This window comes from Manis javanica, chromosome 14 (assembly GCF_040802235.1).
Source record: "Manis javanica isolate MJ-LG chromosome 14, MJ_LKY, whole genome shotgun sequence".
NCBI classification, from domain to species: Eukaryota; Metazoa; Chordata; class Mammalia; order Pholidota; family Manidae; genus Manis; species Manis javanica.
Window position 1 is genome coordinate 3,429,704 of NC_133169.1, and position 21,219 is coordinate 3,450,922.

General features: G+C 49.7%; 1 protein-coding gene across 2 annotated transcripts; it reads right to left on the bottom strand.

Annotated features, from left to right (window-relative positions):
• Nucleotides 1-674: 674 nt before the first annotated feature.
• MGST3 (microsomal glutathione S-transferase 3) lies at nt 675-21,092 on the bottom strand. Of its 2 annotated transcripts, none has more exons than XM_073221349.1 (6): nt 20,937-21,092; nt 6,718-6,841; nt 4,436-4,509; nt 3,826-3,883; nt 1,598-1,670; nt 675-925 (listed from the first exon to the last, which is right to left on the bottom strand). In XM_073221349.1, the coding sequence occupies exons 2-6, from the start codon at nt 6,832-6,834 to the stop codon at nt 789-791; spliced, it is 459 nt and encodes a 152-aa protein (XP_073077450.1). In that variant the 5' UTR covers nt 6,835-6,841; nt 20,937-21,092; the 3' UTR covers nt 675-788. The 2 variants fall into 2 exon arrangements, with proteins under 2 accessions (XP_073077450.1, XP_073077449.1); XM_073221348.1 differs by having other exon boundaries at nt 20,928-21,060.
• Nucleotides 21,093-21,219: the final 127 nt, after the last annotated feature.

Sequence of the window (21,219 nt, forward strand, 5' to 3'; positions counted from 1 at the left end):
TCTTGAGCACTCGAAATGTGGCTCACGCAGCTAAAGAACTGATTTGTCGTGCGCTTAAATTCTGCTCATGTAAATCTAAGTAGCCCCATGTGGCTAGTGGCCACTGCACCGGCCAGCACAGGTCTAGATGCCGTGTCTCCGCTAACGGAGTCCGCTTTGATTTCTGGAGCACCATCCTGTCCCGCCACTTGCCTTGTTCTCCAAGTCCACTGAAACCTTTTAAGTGCTCCGTATTTTGTTGCTGGTGGTGTCTTTCCCCATTTTACCTTTGCAGTCAGATCTCCGTATCCAAATGTAGGGGTTATATTCATCTCCATTAACTTCCATAATCTTGAATTTAGTCTGTAGCTTCAAGTTTTTAACCACAGAAGCAATCTTCAGTAGAGGTTTTAGAAACCCTACTGTCATTCTGTGTATTATAGCAGTGGTAAGATGAAATAGTCTTAAGTCCTAACTGGAGCTAAAAGTCTTTCCTGCTTTGAGCCCCTATTTTTCACCGCTGTGGCCTGATTATGAACATAGTGGGGCATCTTCTCAACCTCACGACGTGCTAACTACACACCCTCTGGCAGGGTGAGGAGGGGCGTCGGTACCCGCGGCCCCTCGCTCAGCTAGAGGAACAGGTTACTGACTTTAGACAAACACTCAAAAATAAAGAGGTGATGGAGTCAGGGTTAGGATGAGGCTGATGCCAGTAAGTTTTATTATATTTAGAAAAAAAAAGGTAACTTGAAATAAAAGTAAAGCCACTCAAAATGAACGAGAGGTTTTAAACACCCTATAATTATTTAATGGCAACATTTGGACCCGCTGCCCAAGCCAGTTTTGACCCAGCCAAGATGCTGGAAGGCAGAGCACACAGTTGTGCCCATCAGGCCAATGAGGGCGATGGAGCCCAGCGCTCCACGACTCCGCTTGCTGGGTTCTGAAAAAAAGAAAGAGTAGATGTGACTGATGTCAGCATCCGTCAGCTGTTCTGCCGCGGCAGCTGGGGCTGTAGGTCAGACCATCCGGTCCGGGGCAGTCACCCAGCTCGTTTGCCTGCAGCTGCAAGAATGCCGGACACTGCCGGCAGAGTAATGCGCCTCAGTAGTGTTGCTTGGACCCTAAGTTCTGGGGTAATGGGAGAAGCTGTGCCCCGGAGCCTTTGGGAGCGTTTCCCCCACCCAAGAGGTAAGTACAGCCAAGAGCCATCTCCTCCGTCTCCCTCCCTGAGGCGCGCCATTTCCAGCAGCAGGCGCCGGTCTCTGGCAGGCCGCCCGGTTCGAATCCTCACTAGTTCACACCCAGTAGCTCCGTGACCTAGCGCAATCCTCTTTCTAAGCCTCAGTTTCTTCATCTATAAAACAGCACGGTATTATCTGTGTTACAGAATTGTAAAGTTAAAGAGCATGTGCAAAGTTCTTAAAACAGCAGTTGACATTAAAAAATGCTCAATAAAAGTTAAGGTTTGTCACTCTTCAAATGTTCATAAAAGGAAAGATGACAGACCTTTCACCTAAATATCAAGTTACTTTCTCCGAAAGCCCTGCTGAGGAGGAGTGCAGAGCAGCCTGAGATTTGGAATTTATTTCCTGGGCAGGTGTGGGTGGCTCACCTCCTGTGTAGTAGCCGTATGCATAAAGGGCTCTTCCCACAATCCAGGCCATGCCCAAGCCAGAAGCTATACGCTAAAATAAAAGGGTGACGTTAGCATTTGCGGTAAAGAAATAGGCACATCTTTCTTTAAACTTCTGGGTTGATGACACAGTGTTTCAGCAAAAAGTTATGTCATGGATATAGTAAAATACTCCCCACCAGGTTAGGTTGGATTACATTATTTGTTCCAGTTGGGACATTCAAGGATGTGTGATTCCTTGAGCTGCCCATGGATCTGGGACAGGAGGACAGGCCTGGGTGGGCACGCGGCCTGGCTGGACCTCCTGGTGTGCCCTGGGGAACTCCATTTGCTAAAGCACAAGAGGACAGGCCGGCCGGAGCCTAAGCCCACAGAGGAACCCCACCAAGAGTCAGGACTGGGGACGCCCTGTTGTCTCAGATGGGCCTGGAGTGGGAGCCGGAGGCCAGCTTGGGCAGCCACGGGCTGCGTGGGCTCAGTGAGGCCCCCGGGAGGGGCTCCAGCAGGCTGGGCTGCGGCCCACACACAGGTGTGGGGCTCCCCCCATAAAAAGCGGGGAGAGTCAGTTGTGGACCCCAGAACATGGTTCTGGAGGGGGAAGTCTCCTCATTCCCAACACCCTTGAGAAGACAGAGTGAAAAGTTTATGCAAGATGAAAAATCCTTCTATTTGGGTGCCACCCTGGGTGACCCTGTGGTGAAAAAGAGTCAGGAGAGAGTCAGAGGGAGGGAGGGTGTGTGAGAACATGACACACTGCATGTCCCTGTCCCAAGTAACAATTAGTGCCATCGGTGGGCTAAGGTTACTACATTAGGATTTTTGTTTCTTTCTGGTTGATTTTTGGGTAAAGTTACTTATCAGTAGGTGCATGGAACAGCTAGAAGTAAAAACCCTGGCCTATAAACTTTACCTACAAGCTCTATTCTTTACTGTTGCATAATTCCCAGCCTAGGAACAAAATTAAACATAAGGGCTACGTTAGCATTTGCACTGTAGTCCTCAGAGTAGCTCTGAGAGTATTTTTAAGAACTCAGCACAAGGAATGGGACCTAGGGGAATGGGACAGGAAAGGGGATGGGGTGGACATCAGGTGATGCCTGATCAAGAGACACCAACTCGTCTATTTAGACAAGCTGGCATGGGGCCTCCTTGCAGGCACAAGAAAGTAATACCTTCTCTAAAAGATCAGCAGATGTTTCTTTGAAAAAATAAGAGTTCAGGTCAGAACATGAATAAGAGGTCATGAACTATAAATCTACCATGCTGGCAACTTATAACAAAAGCACAGAGCCACTGAGGTCAGACCAGAGGCTTAAGAGGGTGCAAACCAGAAATGTAAAGTGCCAGAACTCTGGTCAGAACTCAGTTAAGGAGAAATCTGGCCCCTGAACAAGAAACACTTTCTGCCTAAGGCAAGACCCAAATGGCAACTCATGAGGATTTGATAAGCTTGTTTTATTTGGCAGAGGTGTAGCGCAGACCAGCCCTGTGGCTCCCCAGCCCCTGGGGCCTGCCTCCTGCGCTCTGCCCTCACCACCTGCCTATAGTCTGCTAGATGCACCAGGCAGGCTCCCACCTCGGCCTCAGCGCTGCCCTTCCACCTGGAAGATGCCTGGGGACGTCTGTGGCACCTGTTCCCTTACCTTTCAAAGTTTTGCTTAATTGTCATCTCAGCAAGGCCCCGCTCTTGGCCACCCCACTCAGAACTGTCTCCCTGTCCACCTTCCCTGCTTGGTTTTCTTCTGTACACGTCACCTTCTGCGTACTACATGGTGTACTTAAGTTGCTTTTTGCCTGTGACCCCAGCTGAAAGTAAGCTCCAGGGAACCAGTTATCTTTGTTTAGTTCACTGTTATGACCTCAGGTGTCAGTACATGTCTGTTGCAGGAATGAATGATATGGAAAATGAAAAAATTCTATGGGCATGAACCTTCCAGAATTCCAGAACCCTTGGGCTCAAACTCTGATTCTACTCTGTAGCTATTTGACCCTGTAGAAGTCACATAGTATCCAAGAGGTTTCTCCTTTATCTGTAAAAAAATGAGGAAAATTCTATCTACTTTAAAGAACATTGTAAGAAGTAATTGAATGAAATTATCTTGGTGCCTGGACACTAAAGATGTTCGTTAAATGTTCACTTCCTTCTTCCTTCCCTGATAGGTCAGTGAACTAAATCCAAATAGATGAAAACCCCTGGAAAAACTTACCGGGTGGTAAACACCTCCAATAGCTAGAAAAAATAAGAAGGGGGGATATACTTCCAACCTGGAATAGACAGAAAGGAATTTTTTTTACAAAGTACCCCATTAAGTATGTCTATATAAAGTTAAGAGGCCTTTACCCAGTTACTTGCTAAGGTAGAAACTGGAGGGTAGGAGTAAACATTGACCGGAGGGAGGAGACCCGGCCGCTGGGACCTGCCCTCTTCCGTGCAGGCTGGGATCAGAGGTGAGAGGCCCAGAGCCAACCAGCTGCTGAGGAAGGGCTTGCAAATTAATTTCCACCCAAAGCTCAAAGCCTCCGGCACCCCAGGGCTGGGAGGTTCACTGTCAGTTTACACTGGACAATGCAAATCCTGAGAAGGGTAATGGAACATCAAAGACATTTCTGACAAGATTATCCAGAATCCCACCATTCTAACAACTCTTAATTTTGCTTAACATTCAATGTGTTCACGTACATATATTTTTACAGTACTTTTGACGAGGTGCCTGTGGTCACCATCACTACTGCTCGGCACACGGAGTCCTAGCGGCCGCGGTGTGGGACAGCGTGCGCCCCTCCCTCCCCCTGCAGAAGTCCAGCACCCACACTCACGTGTTCTGGTGGGCTCGCTGAATGCAGTTGAAGAGGTGCCCATTTTCAGGGTCCATGCTGTACATGGTAGGATACTGTTAAAGCAAAGGGCATGTTGGTCAAGGGGTCAAGAGTACAAATTCGGCGTTGAGAGTTAAATCCCCTTTAAAGGTAAGCTGCTGCGAAGCGTCTTCTGTCATACCCCTGAAAGATGGTCACTTCTTGCTTAACTGTTTGCAGTGACCAGGGTCTCAGTTCTCAGAAGCAGCCTCAGTCTATGTCTATTAATACCCGGTAATGAGAATGGGTGTCTGTGCCACAGCCGCACAGGGATGGAGGCAGCCTGTGCTGACCCGCCACCACCAGGGACCCCAGGCGCACCGCTAGGACGCAGTAGGGCAACTGCGCCTGCCTGAGAGCCACCCGGCACTGCGTCCTTTCACGAGTTCCCTTAATGTGGGAACAGAAATTGAGCATGTGAGAATTTTAATGAATGTGCCCATTAAAAAAAGGAACTAAATATGAAAAATTAAAAATAAGCTTCAGTTAGGGAATCTGATTATAAGTCGCCAAACAGAAATAGACACTTAAATTGCTCACTGGGGATAAATTCCGTAACTGTCCCTTTTAGATCAACTAGAACTAAAGGAAGCGATTTAATCGTCTAATGTCTGAGCCCAGGGTAACTGCAGGACCACATATTTCTTTTCAAAATGAAAAACAGGAAAATCACCTTAAGACATTTTTAAAGTGGTAGACCAGGAAACACTGTTGCCAGTTAACCCTTTTAATTTTTTATTTTATTTGTCATTCGGTTTTTAAACTGAGGTATAATGACGTACAACATTACATTCGTTTCTGGTATAAAACATAATGATTCGATATGTGTATATATTGAAAAATGATCACTACACTAAGTCTAGTGCCCACCCATCACCACCAAACACACCGAAGTTTTTGCTTATGATGAAAACTTTTATGATGCGCTCATCTGAACAACTTTCAAATATGCAATAAAGTAGTATTTCCTACAGCTGCCGCGCTGTGCATTCCGCCCCCAGGGCTCACTCCTAACTAACTGGGAGTTCACACCTTCTGACGCCCTTCACCCATCTCACCCGCCTCCCGCCCCCCACCTCCTGCAGCCACTGATTCGTTCTATTTGTTCTCTGTATCTATGAACTTGTTTTTTCCCCTAAGATCCCACATACAAGTGCATCACACAGTATGTCTTTTTCTCACTTATTTCACATAGCACAACACTCAAGATGTATCCACATCATGAAATGACAAGATTTCAGTCTTTTTTTATGCCGTGCACACACACATACACACACACACACACACCTTCTGCAGTGAACATGCAAGGGGTGCAAAGATTTCCTTTTTGTGAGTAACACCCCATTATACACCTAAACATGTGTGTACACATATACATGATACACACATACATTATACATACACACAAAATGATGCAGTGAATATGGGGATCATACATCTTTTTGAGTTAGTGTTTTCATTTTCTTCAGATAAGTACCCAGAAGTGGCATTATGGGATTGTATGGTGTTTCTATTTGTAATTTTTAAGGAACCTCCATACTGTTTTCCATAGTGGCTGCACCAATTTACATTCCCACCAACAGTGCACAAGGGTTCTCTTTTCTCCAGATCTTTGCCAACATGTGCTATTTCTTGTCTTTTTGATAAAAGGCATTCTCACAGGGGTGAGGTGGTGTCACTGTGGTTTCGAGGTGCATTTCCCAGATGACTCATGATGCTGAGCATCTTGTCATGTGCCTGTTGGCCATCTGTATGTCTTTGGCCATTTTCAGTTGAATTTTTTTGTTGTTGTTATTGACTTGTGTGAGTTCTTTATGTATTTTAGATATTACCCCTTATCAGATACATCATTCGTGGATATATTCGCCCATACAGTAGGTCGCCTTTGCCTTTTCTTGATGATTTTCTTCACTGTGCAGCAGCTTTCTAGTTTGAAAGTTTCTAGTCCCCTTATTTAACCCTCTTTAGAAAATAACACTCATCCTAGCAGATAGCTCCAGCCAGAAGCCTACGGTTCTGTCCCCAGCACACCTGGTCTTCTACAGAAGAGACAAAGTAAAAACAAGATGGGCCTGCTCCCCCACAAGGCCCCACATTTCTTGCCTTCTTCCTGCCAGGAAGGGGCGGAATTCCTACCAGGTGCAGCGCTGAGACTGTCCCCACTGCCCAGGAGCTCCTTCCCTCTCCCTCCAAGACTGAGAACAAACTGTCGCCCTGACCAGCACGGGCCGGGCCCCCCTTACCTCCACTTTGTACTTCTTGCGGGCCTTGGCGACGTTGATGGCCAGGTGAGCCACCAGTATGAAGCTGGCCGCGCCCGTCAGAACCACGAAACCGTATTCCTTGGAGAGGACGGCCATGTCGGCTCTGTGGGAGAGAGACCACATTAGGTGTCGCCCAGCACAAGGGCCCCCGCGCGGTAGGCGGCCTTACGGAGCACAGAGCAAAAGCGTACGAGTACATCTGATGTTTCCAAGGGGCGGTCGGAGATATCACTGTCCATCAAACAACAGAATTTAAAAATGGTTCCAGTATGCAACATACACACAGAAGAGTACATGGTACATATTGTGTGCTTGGGTTCCTCTGATCAATGTTACATTTATGAGGTTTACCTCTACCTTGGGAGTAGTTGTTACTATAGAATGGTACAGACACTAAAAACCACATTTTTGAAAAAATGTTTAACATGGCAAAATGCTAAAGAATACGTTAAACTATACATACAGAAGGAAGGAAATGGTGCACAACAGTTCCAAGGTTATGGTTGGGGTGTGTGTATCCGTTGGCACAGGGGACGCTGGGAGGGCAGGGACCTTGGTCACAGGCAGGGAACCCCGTCCCAGTGAAAGCAGAGCACGGCTCCTGAACCCAACGCTGCCAGGTGCCCATCTGAGGAGCCCGGCTGCTCCTCAGATTGTCACCTCCAAGCTCGCCCCCTGGCCGTTCTGATGCCTACAGCTGAATGTGTAACACAATGAAAAATGACAACATAAACCAGCAGAACAAACTGCTAATTACAGAATCTAGGTGGAAGCTGTACGAATGTTCAATGTACACTTCTTTCAGCTTTTCTGTATGTGAAAATTTTCATAATAAAATGTTTGGAGAAAACACTAATTTCAACATTTTTCAGGGCTCAGCAATTTCAGCTGTTCTAGCTATTGGTCTGCACCAGAGGAAAAGAAGAGAGAAGAAACAGACAGGCCATCAGGGAGAAGAAAACTTGGCAGGTGGGAAGAAGCCCTAAAAATCTCAAGGTAACTTGGCGCTGCCCCTCAGCCTCTCTCTGAGCTTTGATGCCAGAGGGAAGCGGGTCAGGGCGTGGCAGAAACAGAGCAATAGCTACAGTGCTTCCAGAGATGGTCAGCTGCCCGCCCAGCCTGTGCCTGTGCGCGGCGTTCAGCTTAGAATTCCCACCCTTGGCAGCAGTCTGGCTGCAGTCCTCCGGTAAAGGCCGGGAGTTACCTGCTCAGGATGCTCCCAGCCATCCTCACGAACAGCTCAACAAGACGGTAACAGGCCTGTTTCCCAAAGAGGGCCCAGAGGTTAAGTAATGTCCCACTGTCCAAAACAGAAAGCATCAGACAGGTGGGATTCCAGTTTGGTTCCAATGTCCCCTTTCAATCCCTCGTGGAAAATCAGAGCCAAGCTGACCCTGGTGTCCCGGCATCTTTCTCCCTGAGGGGTTTGGGGCCGGCAAGCAGCCCAGTTCTTCCCTTAGGTCCCTAAAATACCATTTGGGGCTGAAGTTCTAAAAATTCGCACCACCCCCACCCCTGCCACCTGCCATGGCTCACAGGAATCCTCATCAGTTTCCCCTTCTACCTTCTTCACCTGGAGCTGCCAGCCCAGGGCCCCCCTCTGACCCCTGCTGGATGGGGGACACACACTGGTTGGGCCAGCTCCGTGAATCAGCACAGGAATGGCCTCTGGTCTGCATCCCCTGGGCTACCTGGGTGGCCGACCTCTGAACTTCCCTGCCTTCATTCTCTTCTAGAACTTCCAAAATTGAGAAAATCAGCTAGGGTCACAAGCTTCAGTAGTAGTTATTAAAACAAAAATAAAATACAGGGTGATTTCTGAACACCTTTGAAAACGAATAAAAATGACTTTGAACTTTTCATCTACCCAATATCCTTGGAGTTCAACACATCAGGGCCAAACAGGCTGTTTAAAATCAACTCTCTGACTTTGTCACAGGCCGCCTGTTTAAGGAGAGTCACACTAAGCACTTTTGGTGTAGGTCAAAGTTTGCAAGTGGAAGCTGCTTCCGGCCCCAACCTTTGGACAGGGCGACAGCTCCCTGGCAGCACGCGGTCACCCTGGGTTTGTGCGGCCCTTTGTGGCTCCCTTGTCTTCACAAGAATCTCACTAGCTGCATTTTACAGAAAAGGAAGTGGAGGCCCAGATAGATGAGGGCAGAGCTCAGGCCAGAGCAGGTTAGAATTCCTCCCCAGATATGCCAACTAGCCCAGGCAGAACACCAGGACTTGGTGGCTCAGTCACTGACCCCTGCCCTTCTGGTTTGTACAGGCCAAGGGTGGGAGGAGCGAGGGGCAAGACACAAAGTGCCTCTACAGTAGATGTTTCTGTTGTAGGCAACGAACATTCAGAAAAGCAACTGCTAAAAATTCACAATTAGAAATTGATATTTACGACTGAGCTCTGTTTCCAAAGTATAAATGGAACCTGGGAGGTGAAACCTGTTAGGCATTCACACTCTAGTGAGAGCGACTCTTCCTTGCACTTTGCTAAAGTGTATGGTATTGAGGGAAAAGGAATCTGGGTGGGGGCAGGCAGAGCCAGGAACAGTAAATATCTTTGAAGGGCAGAGAATTTATAGTAAGAGGGACCCACAGTGCATGTCAGAGTGGGTGGTTTGCAAAAGACCACGTAGCCAGTTGTGGGACAGGGAGAGTGCTCGAGGCCTAAGAGTGACCCTCCCTGAGGCTTCTCTGCAGGTGTTGTGGACACTTCTGCACAGGTGTGAGAGCAAAGCCCAGAAAGCCACCTGCAGGTTGGGTACAGCCCTCTTGGACACCCACTCACTCCCCAAAGTGTGGAGTCAGCTTCAGACCCCACAGTAGCGTGTGCGGTCAGCGCCGTAACAGGGAGCAGCCGATCTCAGCGGCCATGCTCCTAGGAGGCAGGGGCTGTGATTGTATGGCATCCTCTTAGCCACCTGAGTGTGTGCCTGCAGGTGCTTGCGGAATAAATGAAGCATGCTGCAACCAGGGCGCTTCCAGGAACCACCCTCCGACAGCTGATGTCTGTCACCTAGCACGGTGCCTGGTCTACAGTACGCACCCATGCAATTCATGTTTCCTTTTTTCTCCTCAAAAGGATCTCCTGAAACAATGGAAGCAACTGGGTGTATGGATTTCTGAGGAAGAGGTGGTCAGAACAGAGAAAATCTGTCTCTGAAACTGCTGAAAAATCTGTCTCTGTAACTGCTGAAAACATAAATCCAAGAGGAACTGGAAAATGGTTGAGGCCTTTTATGGAAAGAACTTCAGCTGAATTCACTCAGTTAAAAAGAAAAAAATGACCATTTGCTGACTCCTCCTTGTTGACCTGACTGCACCCCATGCCGGTGTGCCACAGGGTAAGGGGAGGCAGCTCGGTTCAGTGGCCACACCCCAGGCAGCAGCGCCACACCCGAGGCCGAGCCCGGAGCTAGCAGATAGCCTCCTGGACACAGCCTTGAGCAGCTGATAACTGGCACATAACCTCCCTGGCATGAGCGCCCACTTGGGCTGTGCATCACATTTGGTTGATTATACACCTGCTCTGGGGCACCAGCAACCCCTTTATCGAACCAACAATATAAGGCTCTGGGGGTGGGAATTCTGCCCTCGACTTTGCCTTCTAGATGGTACTAGACCCGGCCCACAGTCCAGCCGTCCCTTCAGAGCTGAACGCTCAACAGAGCTGTAGATTACTCTGCAGTCACTTGGTTGTATAATAGCATTTGCTGATCAGCAAGCAGTTTCCAAGGTTAGTCTCATACCAGCTGTACAAATGAAAATTTATTATTCATATGACTAAAACTTATTTAGGTACATGTTAGGTACCTAATTGGCACTATTACACATTGGAGGGGAAGTGTAAAACAGAACCATCTGGAAACAGCCCGGTGACAGGGAATATTACATTGTGCGCACCTTTTGGTGCATTGATTCTACTGGGAATCTATCCCACAGAAAAGTGTGTATGAGGTAATCTTAGTCTTCTCAATAACAGAAAATTAAAGAAGGAAATGTCAAAATCATAAGCATGCTTAGGTCTAGGCAGCTAAACTGTAAATTTTTCCTTTGTACTTTTCTATGATCCCCAAAACAAGCAGATACACACAAAAATAGTTATGCAAAAAGCGGCCTGACAATAATTACTAGTTGAGAAGACAGAGGCACAGTGATGGAAGCAAAGAATTGGACCCGACTCCCCGCTGGAATCCTGGCCCCTTCCTGCTCTGGGCAGCGCACACGACGCCTGTGCAGGGAAGAGCGCGGTTTGGGGATCAGACCGACTGCAGAACCTGGGGCTCAGCCTTCCCAGCCGTGTGTCCCTGGGAACCTTGGTCTCCTTACCTGTTAGGTGGAGATAATAATGGTACCGACTCTACCCGTGTGGCTGTTGTGAGGATCAATGGAGACACAGTCTACTAACAGCCATCACGATGCCCGACACGTAAAGTACTCAGTAAATGTCTATGTTAATGTGAACTGTTTTTGCCCTGATTCAGCTGAATGCTAATGCATACAAAGTTAAGAATTCGTAGAACTGCTAAAATAGCAAGCAAAGCTGGGAGCCACATCTATTCACCTCCTGAGCCATGTTAAAATCCATCATCGGTAAAGCGGAAGTGCTCAGGAGGCAGCAGGTCCCAGGGCGGACCGGACCGCGGCAGTGAGTGAACTGCAGCCACTCCAACCCTCGCTGGGGCAGAGGCGCTCATCTGTGCATGAGGGCGAGCGTGGGCCTGCCATGCGCCCCTTGGGGCCGGGGCCACAGATGAGGAGGTGAACGAGCGGGAACTTGCCCCTGCCCTCAAGAACCTCATGCTCCACCGGGTGAGGCAGGCAAGTGAATAAATCCCCACCTCCAGATATCCCCCCCCACCGCAGTGGGCAGCACCTGGGCAACCCCCATAAAAGTGAAACTAATGGTGGGGTAAAGGCAGAAAGAGGACTAAAGCGTTCCATCCTCTCCTTATTAGTATTTGCAGAGGCGTCTGTGTTACTTAAAACTTTCCTGTAGTCTTGAGATGAGTCAGCGTAGTTCAGTTGAGAGGTTTAACTGAAACTAGCTTTTGAAGGTTTTCTTTTCAATTAGAAATTCTTGGTCACTTATTTAAGAGTAGAGATTCTTTTTCAAATGTTTCCACTCCTACAAGACTTGAACACTATTTTATGATTCCTTTTGCTCTGGGAAAATCCATGGGAGTAGAGACAGAGGGCGTTCTGGGGTCGGACAGACCTGTGTTTAGACACTGCCGCTGTGAGCGTGGGAATGGGATCTGACTTCTCTACAGAATCGGAGAAGACTACTTGCTCTGCGGGCGGTTTGGGGAAGTAAATGAAATAAACTAGGTAAGTATCTGGTATGAACACTTAATACATGATCCAGATACAAAGACATATTATAAATCCTGGTAGGTGTATATGTCAGTCTGCATGTGTAATTCTTAATAAGGAGACATCAGTTTTTCTATAAATGAGTAATGTGCTCTTAGAAATTAGTTCTGATCCTGTTTGATAATACATTGCAGTTTGTTAAAAGGCTGGTCTTAGATTCCTAGCATGGAGCGCACGATCTAAGAACACTTAATTTGCTTACTCAATCACAGTATATAAAGTGCTTACTATGTGCCAGGCATTGCTTAGGTGTGGGGGAGTCAGCCAGTGGACAGGATGGGGTCCCTGACCTCCCAGCACTGACATCCTAATGATGACGGGAGACTGACACCTAACACGCAAACCAAAAGCAGCCTGAGAGAGTGACAGCTATGAGGGAGAGTGGACGGTGGCCCGGGGGGATGGGTGGGAGGGCCGGCCACTCATCAGGGTCACTGGGAAGACCTCTTGCTGAGGCAACATTTGACGGCCACATGAATGAGGAAGAAACAGCCACAACATTCTAGGGAAAAGAAGAACATTAAAATCAGAGGGAACCGCAAGTGCCAAGGTCCCAGGCAAGGATAAGCCTGGCACATGCGAAGGATAGACAGGCGGCTGGTGTGGCCGGTCCCCAGAGGACCATGGCAACGGGAGGACAGATCAGATTGGGAGAGGGACTTCACAGACCACCTGGCAGCTGATGCTTCCTGCTTCTCCCTCCAGGGACTGAGACGACACATGGGAGCCGAAGGGGTGAGGTGAAGTGCTGGCCGAGGAAGGTCTGTGGCCAAGCCCCACGCACCACTGTTCCAGGAGGGCCCTGCGCGCAGACTCCACTCCTACATGAGGGCAGGGCTTTCAAGGTGGGAAGGACCAGGGTCAGTACAGACCCTGCCGGACGGAGGGAAGAATGGAGGGAGGAAGAAGGTGGGAAGGAAGGTTAGCTTCTGGAAAGGAGGCAGTGGAGCCCTCTGCCGAGACGCATGAATAACTAAGAGGTGCTCTGGTCCTTGGTGAGGGGGACCCTTTGGCAAGCCAGCCTCGGGAATGGCAGAAGGCGGAGACCCACGTGCAGGCTCATGAGGCAGTCCCACCTCCTGCGCTGGCTCACCTTGTCCGACCCTGCGCTGTGGTCCAGGGCAGGTCGCCCCCCTTCCCCCAGGAGCCTGTACTCCTGACGGGCCCTCCCGGGCCGCCGGCTCTGCCTGCAGGCTGCACACTGCTCCGTTAGCTGTTGTAACAGGTACGTGACACTGGGCAGTGAGAACAGCACGTGTTTCCAAACAGGCTGCGTGCTCCGTGAGGTCAGAGAATATGTCTTTCACTTACATTTTTTATAATAACTTCCCTGAAGACAAACCCAATCCAGAGCTGTTCTGTTTTCTAGGCCAGTGGTTCTCAAGCCTGGAAGGTTTGTTAAAACACGCCCTGCCCACCAGAGCCTCTGATCCATGGGTCTTAAGTGGGGCCTGAGAACCTGCACCTCTCACAAGCTCCCAGGTGATGCTGACCACGCTGGTCAAGGACCACATGTCAGAACCACGGGTCTAAGACAAAGAGAAAAACTTTAGGTGTTGATTTTATCCAACTCCAAAGGCACCGGCATAGCCCTGTCTTGGCAGTTCTACCAACATCCTTGGGGGCCACTGAAGGGCCTGCTCCTGTGGCATTCCTGGGACTCGGGGGGCTGGGGTGCCGGAGGGAGCCCTTCATGGTCCCACTAACGCGTGCCTACCAGAAGACTGGTTTCTTCCTGCAGCTTTGAGAGGGCTCGAAGCAGAACCGATTCCACAGCTAGGACAGCTCAGCGCCCTCTGAGCCTTTATCTTGTGAGCGTAACCTCTGACGGCCGCTGGCCCCCAGTTCTCTCTTCATGCTCCTGGTCACTCCCCAGAGCAGGCTCCCCACCAGCCGGACGAGTCAGGGTTTGAGGCTTTTCATCCTCCACAAGCTGTGGTCACCATGCTGCAGGATGACCTCAGCAGACTCCCAATAACACGGATCAGGCGAACCTAAATTCTGAGCAATCGGCACGTGAACTTCACACGGAAGGGCCACTTAGGGATGCAGTGGGACCTCGAGCTCCTCATGGAACCTCTCACCCCACATAGCAGAAATAGCAAAATGGGCACAAGTACCACCACTGCATACCAAACACCTGCTCTAAGGCCCTACTGCAGAGAGCGCTTCTACGTCAGGCACATAACAGAGTTTGCATAATTAACACTTAATCCCCATGTCAGTGTGTGGTAGTTACTGTTTCTTTCCCATTTTATAGATGAGGCTGAGGCAGAGAGGAGTTCAGCGACTTGGATAAGGTCCTCGGCTTCTGAGCGCAGAGCTGGGTCTGAACGCAGGCACCCTGCCACCGTGCAGCTGGGTCCGGAGTTAGGTCACCCCTCCCAGCGTGGGGAACAATGAGGAGAAATACCTCCACAAACTCCCACCCAGGGGCGGTACAGGAGCTCCGTGCTGGGCTTCCCGGAGCAAAGGGGAGGAACCCAGCCCTGGCACAGAGCCCAGGGTAGGGTGGAGCTAGACCCATGATCCCGGGAGTACTTTACATACAGCATCATGCCATTTGTGAGGACAGTTTTACTTCTTCCTCTCCAATGCGGGTGCCGTTCATTTCTTTGTCTTGCTCCATTGCCTGGGCCAGTGCCGATACAGTCCTGGAAGCAGCAGCAAGGACACACGTCCTCGCCTTGTTCCCACCTTGCGGGGAAGCACTCAGTCTTTCATCATTAAGTATGATGTTAGCTGTGGGTTTTCACAGATTCACCTTTGGAGAATATGTTAGAAACCTATTATTTGTATAATTAAAAAAAAAACCCAGTAGCACCTCTACTTATAACTTTTTACTTATCAAATTATTTATTACTAGCCAAACATGGTTTTTTGAGGACATAGCAGGTTGGGGGAAGAAAACCAGGAAGCGTATTTTGAAGTAAGTGGGTCATGGTACATGGGGGCAGCAGAAAAGCCCTAGGCCACAGTGGGTTTCGAGGGGCAGATCAGAGAACAGAGCCCTGGCCACCAGTGGGGGCCTCGGGGTGTATGGGACGGTGTGGGTGCGAGGAACAGCATGCGGGACAACTGTGGTGCTGTCAGTGAGCAGACACACACGAGTTTTAAGAAAGCTGCAAGGCATCGCTGTGAAGTCCCGTGTCGAAGGGCTCAAGCTTGGACTTAAAACGAGGCAGTGCCCCCAGAAGACAAGCTCCATCCCACTGCCTGCGTTGGCAACACGGAGCTTCAGGATGCTGTTTGGGTTCAGGGAGTCTCCTCTCCGTCCTGGATGCATAGCCACTGCAGCGCTCACACGTGGCTCAACCTTTCCTCCAATTCCTGTTTCTGCCCCCACTTGCCTTGTCTCAGTAGGCCAGGGGTTCCTTCAGTTACAGCAAGGAGTAACCAGAGAACCTCCTGAACTTGATCCAAGAGAATACTCCCGGGGTAACGCTCCCCCTCACTGTTTACTCCAGGCTCTCTCGGCTGCCAACAGAAATCCCCAGGGCACAAGCAAGGCTGCAGAAACGGAGCAAAAGGCAGGCTTTATGGATCTGGGCACTTGCCTCAAATAATTCATTCCTTCTGAGCCATTAAGTGAAAACAACTTATCTTTTATGAATGAAATTAATTTGATTTTTTAAGGGAGAAGAGATTTCACCTTTCAGTTCTCTCTTGACCTCAAATGAACAAATAAAAGCCAGCTTGGACAATGGCAACCCCTGCTTCCATCGGTAAGACTCTTCTCAACCCGCACTGCATTTTCCCAGCAGTGTCTGTTTTTGGCAGCCAGGAACGGGACAGTGATAAAGCAGAGTTGGAGTCATCCCCCAATGTTTCATTAAAATCTTTATTTGGCTGCCTGTGCAATTAATCCACTCTTCCTTATAGACTATCCCTTATTTTACATGGCAAAAGTCAACATTTTCATGAGAGTACCACAGGGATGGTCACTTGAAGGGCTGGTACGATCATTCTAAGTGGACTTCCGTGAGACCCCACACTGGGTGGGGGTTCAGAAAGCTCAGGCTGCCCCGGGGCTCCACTTAGCTTGCTTTAAGCACCCTGGGGAGTTGTCCAGCCTTGTTTCTGCCTTCAGACGTTTCTACAAAGAACAATCCTCAAGACTGTCTCCAGGAAGGGCAGCTGACCCTCTGAGCCCATGTAAAGCTCGATGGAGAAACTTAGGGGCCTGAAGGGAAGCAGCCCAAGAGGAATTCCCAGATGGGAGAGGGAAACGGCGAGCCCAGAGTCCTGTGGGCCCCTCCCACATCTTCAGGACACCAGTTCCAGTACTTACCAGATGGTAAACTTGTTAAAGTGTCAAACGACAGATTTAAAAAGAGTACATGGATATGTGAGAAAAGGAATAATAACCCAGGGGAGGAAAAATAACTCTTCCCCACCATCACACTGCATATTCAGTAGACATTTCTCCAAGGCTAAAAATGAAAAGTTGGGCACACCGGTATTTATCCTGTACTTGGTCATTAGGCCAACTGGAGCAAACAGCAGAGGGGCCACCTGGGTCTGCCCCCCAGGGCCGCACAGTCTTCAATTCCTCGTCAATGCTGCTGACAGAACATTGGAAAGTGGAAGCTGTTAGGAGGACGGAAGAGCTGTCCCTTTAAGATGAATGTGCTATAATCCAAATGTATTTAGCTGTATAGTTAAACAGCCACAACTTGGTTGTATAAAATATTCAAGTTTCACATGTTTTAATCATCACCCTTTGGCGACTGTCAGTGCTGAAAACAATGAACACATGACGGAGCAGGCTGGGAGCCGGGGAGGGGGCGTCAGCGTGATGCTCCGGTTGGAGCTCCTGGTTATGTGGGATGAGCCGGCGCTGACGCAAACAAACTCTGCTGAGGCCAAATAAGCAAATTCCGTGCTCTCTTCTCTGGAGTCTGACTTCTGTGTGCAAAGGCACTGAACACACTTGCTTGAATAGAACTCAATCTCCCCTGGGAAAACTGTTAATTCGGTGCTTCAGGAATCTAAGATTAGCAGATTTGTAACAAGAGAGAATAAAACCTAGGCTCCCCCGCGTGTGATGACAAACTCCCCAACAGATCCTAAACACAAAAGGCTCTGCGGGCAGGAGCTCCTTGGTGTGCTGGCATCTCACCCAGAAGCCTTGGGCCAGGCTGGACCCTCTGGAGCTAAGGCTCCCAGGAGACCTGACCCTGGGGACGGGATGTTTCCCTTGGTCTCCAGGCACCAACCCCAGAGAGCAGGCGAGAGAACAGGGAGGAGCCACAGGACGCAGAGGAAAATAAATGATCTTGCATGGAGGTGATTCAATCAAGTCAATGCAGGACAAGCCATTTTACCTACACGGAATTCTTGCCCTAAATCTGTATCCACCACCATACTCCTTATTGCTTCAGAATGATCCGTTCCCGATTTATCCCCTACTGGATGCCGTACACCACGTGGGGTGCACGGTTGCCATGGCAATCAAGCCTGAGGAGGAGGGGCCTGGCCCTCTAGAGGCCAGAGGAGGAGCATGACACAGAGGGTCACAGATTGCGATTAGGGCTCCGAAGGACACAGTGATGGGAGAGAAAAACACGGGTGAGGAAAATAGCAAATTCACAGCATGGAGACAGGAGAGGGCTTTACTCATGTGAGGCAGAGAAAGGAGACCAGTGATTAGAAGGCAGTGATTAGAGAGAGAGGGATAGGAGTAGTCTATTATTATTAATAATACTGATTATTAGCAGGTATGTTATTTACTATGTGTCAAACACTGCTTAAGTAGTTCACCCATATGAACTTGTTTAAATCCTCACAGGATTCCTGTTTTGCTTCCATTTTGCAGATGAGGGCACTGAATATCAGAGGTGACCCAGCTGTCACACAGAAAGCGTGGATTCACATGCAGCCAGGCAGTCAGGCCGGAGGGATGCTGTCAGCCTCTGGCTAACGGCCTCTTGAAGAGGGTGAAGGGCAGGTTTGACTACAACCTCTTTTGAAACTTTTCTACTTCCCCAGACCCTCTCCTGAGCGTAAAATATATTAACAAGAATAGAAAGCTAATAATTAACTCCAAGTCTGTGACTAATTAAAGCCTGAGATCTTTCTAAATGGAAGGAAAAAAAAGTTGGAAAAGGTCCAAAAGAACTTTTTTTTTTAATGAGTGTCAGCACTGCAGTATGACAAAAGAGAGATTATAGGAAGGAAAAAACTTCCTCTAATTTTTCAGGCGCACTGCTTTGCAAGGAGCAAAACAACACAGAAACTGCCACTTCATTTTTACATGGTGATTTCCACGTAGCCTGTGCCTTCACTTGCATTTCATAGGAACCAAAGGTCATAGGGAACCGAAGCCCTGACTTCTAGAAGAGCAAAAAAAAAAAAAAAAGCCAACTGAGTCACACTGATACCACTTGGATTTTCCAGCACAAGAAATGTGGGCAGACTGTCATTAATTCTTAGCAACTGCTGAGTCCCCCCTGGGATACCAACCACCCTGAATGAACCGACTGCCTAGGGCTGCAGGCTCTTCCCTGAACTGGAGGCGAATTCTTCATGCCAGTCAATACTTAAAATAAAGTTGTGCTACAATCATTACAATCATTCACATTTCTTGGGCTGGAGAAATAAAATAGCACTGATTAGAAAAATAGCCAACTATAAAGCACCAAAATGTTAGAAGCCAAGTTCCAGTGTATGAACAAGGCACCTCTAGAAGGAACTCAGTGGGGAACAGGGGGCCCTGTGATCCAAAATGCTGAAATCCTTAGAAGTCTTTGCAAATGTACTTGGAAGGTAGCACAATTTTCCTGTCTCCTCGGTGCTTTTTTTCTCCCCAGGAAGATGGGTAGGTTGACACCGTGAGAGACAGTGAGGGGAACTTAGGAATCGCATTTTACACAGCGGTATCCTACCTGATAATTGCCAAATTCCAAATTCTCCCTTTTCAGGAGGACTGTGTATTCCTAAGTAGTATTATTGAATTCATTTGCATAAACTGCAGCAGTAAGTTCTTTTAAACAAATTTAAACAGCTTTAAAATGCTAAATGATTCCTAGTCAGTTGTGGCTGGCAGTGTTGTTCTAACATAGATTGAGAACGTTTAAAGGGAAGAGTTTGTTCAAATATAGCAGGAGGCACTAACTACTCCTTGACAGAATGACTGGCATCCACCTCATTCCTGACTGTCCCAGGGTTTTCAGCCTTTCTCAGGCTAACGGGGAAAAGCCCTTCCTCCCTGTACGTTCCGTCTCTTGCTGTCCTCCCGGATAGGAGGTTCCCTTTGCGGCCTGTCTCCCAGGACTCCAGGCCAGTAGGCCCGTGTACAAAGGGGGAAGACTGCCCTTCCCCAGTTTCGTTCCTTAGTCCAAGGGCAGTTTCTGTGGCTGGCCACCACATTGCTCCCAGTGTATCTGTTTCATATATAGTGACATTGGGTCAGGGGTATAAAAAAACACTTGACAAAGTTTTCTCAGAAAACAACCTGGTTTTACAAAGTGTTCTATTTCTGTAACATTGTGTCAGGATGGCGGCTGAAGGGAACCTCTTCCAGGGTGCCTGCAAGTGTGAGTGGAAGTGTATCAACGCATTTTAGATGTGAGTTTTATTTAATTCGATTAAATTTAACTCCTGGGAGAATAAACACTCTTGGCCTCCTAAGTGGGACACTATGCCCTCATCACTGAATTCACTGAACTAAAGTACAGCCTGTAACTCTGACCAATAACCTCGGGTGCGTCCCAGGAACCGCGGGGCTCCTGGTCTACACATTTCCCAAGAGAAGCTCCAGCTCCAGCCCCCACGCTCCAAACCCCGCCGCAGTTCCACCCGACACGCCTAGGTCCACAGCACCTGCGAGGAGCAAGACCTCTGCGGAGCCCGTGTCCTTCCCTGCACGACTCCCGTCGTCCAGGGATGGGGCTAAGGCCCCACCCCGTCGCCGCGTTCCTACCCACCCTCCGGTCTGCTTCTCCCTTCCCTCCTCTCCCACACCCACTTGTCCCCTACGCTACAATGTGGCTCGTAAACTCCTGGCTCCCACGGAAAGTAGTAACAGAGCCCCAGCTTAGGGGGATGACTCACCGAGGAGTCTCCAGCCCCTTCCCCGCCCTGCAGCGCCCCGTCGCTGTGCCCCTCGGGCTCACTGCGGGCACCCTAGGTAAGGAAATTCTCTGAAACCTGAAGCTGAACCAGGATTCGGCCTCCTCCCCTGTGGCGTCGCCCGCTCGCAGACAGCGGTAGGAAACGACGGTTTAAAGGTCTCCGATACAAACGGACCAACATTTCCGTGAGGCAGGAGGAAAACAAACACAATTCCCTGGGAGGCTGTGTGCGAAGGTTCCTGGCAACGCATCACATCCGAGCAGGCGCGGCGCCTGGAGGCCACCTTAAAAACCAGCGTTGCCATCAGGCCAGCCTCGCAAGCGCCGCTGCAGTGCCCGCCCCTCCCGCCCGCCCGCCATCTGCACCAGAGCTGCACTTGGCACGGTCGGGTGGGCTCCGGGGGCCAGGAAGGGGGCCGGGTCTGCACAGCCTGGAGAGGAGGAGAGGGAAGGAAGGAACTGAACGAGGGGTGACCTTGAGAATCTCCCCTGAGTTACAGATACCGTGGCCGGGCCCGCTTGGATACCCCAGACCCACTCCATCCGGGGGGTGAAGGGAGGATGCAGGGCAGGTGGAGGGCAAAAGAGATGGAAAGGTAGAAAGAAAATAGACAAGAAAGGAGAGAGAAACCGAGTCTCTCCAGCTGGGAAGGCAGGAATATGGGCGGCGCCCAGCGCAGGGGCTCAGGTGCCCCCGAGGGCCCGCGCTCTTCGCAGCCCGCAGGTGCGAACACTCACCCCGCTCACCTTCTCTCGGTCCCTGCACGGTGCAGCTGCGCAGCGCGGAGTGGCGGTCTCGCCCTTCGCCTCCGGCGGCGCGGGTGGAGCTCGAATCAGGCCCCGCCCCCGGGGCAGCATGAGGCCACGCCCCTAGAGCGGGGACCCGGTTCCCCGGCCGGCCTTCAGAGTGCTGACCCCCATTCCCTGGTTCCTGCACTTTTCTCCACCTCATGCTTGTCCACGGATTTACCCCTCCCGCTCCCAAACCATTTATCTACTCCCTTCCGCAGATTCCTTGGTGGCCGCCTTC

Coding starts and splice junctions, on each gene's coding strand:
- MGST3 (XM_073221349.1), bottom strand. CDS start 6,834: ATGGCCGTCCTCTCCAAGGAATACGGTTTCGTGGTTCTGACGGGCGCG. Junction 4,510..6,717: donor GCAAGAAGTACAAAGTGGAG/GTAAGGGGGGCC, acceptor TTGCTTTAACAG/TATCCTACCATGTACAGCAT. Junction 3,884..4,435: donor CAGCGAGCCCACCAGAACAC/GTGAGTGTGGGT, acceptor TGTCTATTCCAG/GTTGGAAGTATATCCCCCCT.